The 6,061-nt window shown below is 31.3% G+C and overlaps 1 protein-coding gene across 1 annotated transcript; it reads left to right on the top strand.

Moving 5' to 3' along the window:
• The first annotated feature begins 357 nt into the window (after positions 1-357).
• On the top strand, positions 358-2,626 carry LOC122586858 (gibberellin 20 oxidase 1-like). The gene is made up of 3 exons (XM_043758862.1): positions 358-1,041; positions 1,149-1,470; positions 2,072-2,626. Exons 1-3 carry the CDS (start codon positions 479-481, stop codon positions 2,342-2,344), a joined length of 1,158 nt encoding a protein of 385 aa, XP_043614797.1. The 5' UTR covers positions 358-478; the 3' UTR covers positions 2,345-2,626.
• Positions 2,627-6,061: the final 3,435 nt, after the last annotated feature.

Raw genomic sequence — 6,061 nt, 5'->3', positions numbered from 1 at the left:
GCGATTACATTGCTAGTAATTAATAATCATTATTAAGCATCCATAGATGATACGAATATAAAAGATTTAATAACATGCAAGTGAGAGTATAAGATTATTATGCACCCAATTTAGATGAAAAACCCATTACATACCAATATTTTAATACTTTGAATAAATGTTTGGCCCCATGATTTTTATGGTTTAAAAAAAGGTATGTAAAAAGTTTTTCATTCAACTTAAATATCTAACAGCCTCATATTCAGTTCTCCATATATGAAAGTATTTTATATCATATATTGTTTGTTTCTGGAATACGTACAGAGAGGGGCCTATATAAGATTCCAAACAAGAAGCTAGGATCACCGAGATAACACATATAAACGGCCTAGCTTGGCGTTTCTTTTATCATACCTCCCAAACTCATCTTACCTTTGTAATTACTAACACTCTCAATCTCTCTTTCTTTGTAACTCAAATTAGAAACATAATTAATGCAATGGCAATAGATTGCATGATCAAGACTCCCTCACCTATGACTCCCCTCAAGGAAGAACATAAATTAGAAGACCAAAAAAGGTCACTTGTTTTTGATGCATCGGTCCTACAACATGAAACCAACATACCCCAACAGTTTATATGGCCTGATCATGAGAAACCCAACTCCCATAAGTCTAAGGAACTCGAAGTTCCTTTAGTCGACCTAGGAGGCTTCTTTTCTGGACAGTCAAGTTCAGCTGAAGAAGCCTCCAGCCTTGTACGTGAGGCCTGTGAGAAACATGGTTTTTTCCTAGTGGTAAACCATGGAGTTGACGCAAAATTAATTTCTGATGCTCAAAAGTACATGGACTTTTTCTTTAAGCTCCCGCTTTCAGAAAAGCAAAAAGCTCAAAGAAAAGCCGGTGAGAGCTGTGGTTATGCTAGCAGCTTCACTGGCCGGTTCTCCTCTAAATTGCCCTGGAAAGAGACACTCTCTTTCCAGTTCTCTGCAGAGGAGAACTCGGCCAAGATAGTTTACGAATACTTCAAGAACACATTGGGAGATGAATTTGTTAGACTTGGGTATGATCCGATCAAATTAACTACGTACATGAATCTAGCTAGCTATCATAAAATCTTTCTCTAGTTTTTTGTTAACATTGGCTATTTAATTTGTTTGATCATAACAGGAAGGTTTATCAAGAATATTGCAATGCCATGAGTAAACTATCACTTGGTATCATGGAGATATTGGGGATGAGCCTTGGTGTGAAGCAAACTCACTTCAGGGAATTTTTCCAAGAGAATAATTCAATAATGAGGCTAAACTACTATCCACCATGTCAAAAACCCGACCTTACTTTAGGAACGGGGCCCCATTGCGATCCAACATCCTTAACAATCTTACACCAAGATGACGTTGGTGGACTTGAAGTATTTGTCGACAACGAGTGGTGTTCCATTGCACCCAATTCAAATGCTTTTGTAGTCAACATCGGTGACACATTCATGGTAATCGACTTCTTCATGATTAGGGTTTCATTCTTATTTGTTTTATATATCTTAATTTTTTTTTAAAGTTAAACATGGTACAGTGATGGAACTAACTAATTGAATTCTTTTTTTTATTTTTATATCTTTCGTCTTGCTCCATTTTTGTTTTTATTTGTGTTTTGGCTTTTCTCCAAATACGACAAATGTGATAATATACATACTTAAAATGCATACGCATGTACATGCATAATCATCTCAATACATGGATTCCACTGTTTCCTGTTTTTATTTTCATGACCAATCTTATCATATCATATATACATATAATATAATATATTTATATATAGATTCTGGTAAAAAAAAAAGAAAAACAGACCGGTATTAAAATAAAACAAATAAAATAATTCAGTACTGTTAACTGAAAATCATTGTGTATCATGAAAGTATATATAAATATATATATATCCTTTTTTTTAAGTCATTTTTCTTGTACATACCTGAAATGAAACTACCAACTTTTGTTTTATGGGTCATACTTACTGCTATTTAAACAACATTTATATTGATCTAACTTTTTGGAAATTAATTAATTAATCCGTATATATGTGTACATTTTCAGGCACTTTCAAACGGAAGATACAAAAGTTGTTTACATAGAGCAGTAGTGAACAACAAAACCACGAGAAAATCACTAGCTTTCTTTCTATGTCCAAAGAAAGATAAGGTGGTGAGCCCACCTGAAGAATTGGTGGACGAAAATAACCCTAGGATCTTTCCAGATTTTACATGGCCTACCTTTCTTGAGTTCACTCAGAAGCATTACAGAGCTGACATGAATACTCTTCACGCTTTCTCAAACTGGGTTCAACAGGAAACATGCACAACTACTTGAAAAAAGATTCATGTCAAATTAAGTAGTGCATTATTCCATGAAGGTTTTTATATAAATGCATGGTTTTTAGATCTTTTCCTTTCTTTTTTTTTTTTTTTTTGTTGTTTCTCTTAAATAGGGTAAACAATTTAAGAGGGAAAGTAATTAAGTAGCTAGCTAGCTAGATGTTAATTAATCTTCATGGTTTTGTCAAAATTAGGAATAATTAGAGAAAGCACATATAGATGGGTCAATTTTGTAATTTTCCTTTGGACTATATAAGAAGTGCTTTCTCACTTGGCACTAGTAGTGTCACCCTAGCTATAGCTATTTTGTTTGATTAATTAGCTTCTAGTTGTATTTATTTGTATAAACATAGAAATTAATGCTAGATTTATACTCTAAATAACTTAACAAATAACATTCACATGCACTTGACAAGTGATTGTGAAAATAAAGAAATTATTTTCTCTTTTTTTTCCTTAATTAATGGGTACGTACATCTTGACATCTTGTATATGCGCGCGACATACGTTTATATATAGTAGAACATTTTGAGATTGATTTTAACTTTATCAATTCATATACATAAAAATGCCAAAAAGTGATTAAAATAGTAGAATTTGGCATCCTATGCTTTATCCGAGTCACTTATTCTTTTACAAGTTCCCAGCTCTAATCATCTGTCCTCTATTGTTTCTCATTTCCCCACCCCCCACAATAATATTTCTGGTTGAATCTACATAACATTCTCTTGGGAGCGACAATAGCATCGCCTCATTTACTATATATATAACAAAGAGCATGGTTATGACGGTAAATCAGACTAGCAGGTATTTGCGTAACTGCCTGTCAGCTTACTTATTTTTTAAATTAAATAAATCGTAGATATTTAATATGTCAAACTTATAAGCATATTTGATTGGATGTTGTTTTGAATCTTGTTTATATATTTTTAAAAAATGATAAACCTTACTATTTTTATAAAAGGATTAGTATTTCAAACTACAAACAACTTTACACGAATTGTCATAGTATGTATTCAACTTTAATTTTGTGCATTATATGTAATGAACTACTTTTAAATCTTGTGCATTGTGTGTATCCAACCAATCAAAAATTTACAAATGGTAGCTTATATGGTTGAACATCTACCCAGAAACATAAAATACACAGGATTTAAAAGTTCATAACATACAATACACAACATTAAAGTTACATAAACACTATAACAATTCATATAAAGTTGTTTAAGATATTAATATAAAGTTACTACAAAGACCTAAGAATTTTCTATTATTAATTATTATCAAGGTTTGAGACTTAGAATGCCAAAAAGTTATTTTGGTTTGTATACGAGTGCAACATGTAAATCTTATTTTTTTTATTGTAACTTTAATTTTGTACAGCTAATTGATATGAAATCAAGCCAAACGTTAAAAGTCATTATCTTTTTTCTTACAATAATAAGGGTCTACAAAATATACAGTCGTTTAAATAAAAAACATGTTTATATTTAAGTTACTTTCAAATTTGGCCAAATATATAAAAAGTGTGCAACTCTTGGTACCGTTTTTTACGAGTTATGAGTCTCAATATCAATTTCGACGGTATTTAAGGAGGTTAGAATGTAGACAACACACTTTACCTCTACTTAAGATAGATAAGCTTTTTCCAGGTTCTAATCAAGATAAGTAAAGGTATTAACCAATGGATGTTATTATGTTAACCACTTGATTAAAGTTAAATATTTGTAGGTATACTTTATTTTGAACAGCTAAATATTACACTAAATCTACTCAACTTTAAAATTAACCAGAATGCGTATGTCAACATTGAATCTTGGTCTTTCACCAAAATACTTATATAATGTCACATTTGTTCATACTTTTAGTTAGGGTGAACAAATTGAAAATTTTGTCACGCTTTTTATGTGTTTAAAAATATGAAGAACTAAAAGTGTATGGAAATTAATCCACAATTGTGTAATTTTAAAAGTTCACACTTTTTAGTGTGAACTTTCATCTTTAATTTGTAACACCACATTTGTCCGCACTAACTATATATATGGCGTGGATAAATGTGATGTGACAAATTAAATATGAAAGTTCACACTAAAAAGTGTGAACTTTTAAACTTCCGTAATTTTAAATGTGGATTAATTTCTACACACTTTTAGTTTTCATATTTTTAAACATAAAAGCGTGACAAATTTTTTAATTTGTTCACGCTAACTAAAAGTGTAAACAAACAGAATTAATTTTATATGTAGTAAACATCTACAAGATGAGTTAACTCCATATTATTTCAAAACGCCCCCCATATCCCCACCACTTTTTTTTGGTAACCCGACCACTACTACTTTTTGCAACGAGGGTCGCTGCAAAAAGTGAAAAAAAATGCGGGCCCCCATGTCTATAATGGTAAATATGACAGAATAAAAACGGGACCCCTGTCAGGGTCGCTGCAAAAAGTCTGGTCGGGTTACCAAAAAAGTAGTCGGGTTACCAGGCACCTTTCAAAAACCTGCCACAGGAATTTATCACCAAACAAACCATGTATACTGTTGCAAGAGAATATAAATTAGTAAACTGTTTATACTTGAAGATTCTGTAAATAATTGATCAAAAGTGGTAAAAACATGGGTTAAAAAAGGACATATGTGCAGCATGGTGGTGTCAATGGGAGGGGGGGCTACTTTGTGAGTTCGTCTACTCTCAAACCAACAACACGACACAAAGGTGATCCCACACTTCAAGAATGATCTCCCTCCCATGTCACATCTTAATTTGCAAAATTAGCAATGCTGTAGTTGGATCTACTTTGGGATTTTTCTTCGTGTGTTTTTGTTTATTTTTTTACCTCTTTTCCCATAGGACGACAAATTTAAAAGAGTCTAAGGTAGGGCTAATTTAGTAAATTAGGCAGATGTGAGCAAGTAAAATACTAGAAAGTACGAGTAATTGTTTGGGACTTTCCTAGCTAGCTTCTTATAAATTACTTGAATATACGAGTAACACGTTTTTACTAAATTTACATGGTTTAACCAGATATTTTGTGACCGTTTTTTATTATTTTTCTGATCACTCCAATATGTTTGCGTATGACGTTTTAAATTTGAGGCTTCTTGTAAAAAAAAAAAAACCCAAAGATATCTAGTCACTAATTCATCAAGATTAGCTAATATAATTAAAAAGGTCCCACAAGTAATGAATCATATATAAAAAGAGTCGGAACAAGAGTCCATGGAGGCATTGACAGAGCTTTCGTTTCTATGGATTTTTCTGCAACAAGGACTTTTGTTTTTACTCTAGTATTATATTATTTTCATTATTACTATATATATTCTAATTAAAATAAGAAAAAACAAGTCTAGTTTTGATTTAGAGTGCCAAAACATTTTTATATATTAAAACACATCAAGCTCAAACAAGGATATTTTATTGGTTGTAGCTAAATACGGTTGTCAGTTTTTAATTGCATACATTTTTAAAGTCTAGTGATTTACTTTAGGACTTGTAAGTATAGAACGTACGTACAAACAGTTATCTATTATTATCAAACCTCTATTTAAGAAAGTGTTAAAAAATAGTTAGATTCAAAAATACTAAAGTACTTTTAATAAATACTCTATATAAAAAAGGTTATTAGAGATTATCAAATTTGTCCTTAATGAATTAATTAACACTTTATAACCTTATCTTGCTAATTTACACTCTAAGTCCTTATCTTTTAAAA

The sequence above is a fragment of the Erigeron canadensis genome, chromosome 2, assembly GCF_010389155.1.
Source record: "Erigeron canadensis isolate Cc75 chromosome 2, C_canadensis_v1, whole genome shotgun sequence".
Classification (NCBI taxonomy): domain Eukaryota; kingdom Viridiplantae; phylum Streptophyta; class Magnoliopsida; order Asterales; family Asteraceae; genus Erigeron; species Erigeron canadensis.
This window is presented reverse-complemented; position numbering and strand designations above follow the sequence as displayed.

Excerpts from the sequence above, each read along its gene's own strand:
- LOC122586858 (XM_043758862.1), top strand. The coding sequence starts at position 479 with ATGGCAATAGATTGCATGATCAAGACTCCCTCACCTATGACTCCCCTC. Across the intron at positions 1,042-1,148 it reads GATGAATTTGTTAGACTTGG|GAAGGTTTATCAAGAATATT; the intron begins GTATGATCCGAT and ends TGATCATAACAG. Across the intron at positions 1,471-2,071 it reads ACATCGGTGACACATTCATG|GCACTTTCAAACGGAAGATA; the intron begins GTAATCGACTTC and ends GTACATTTTCAG.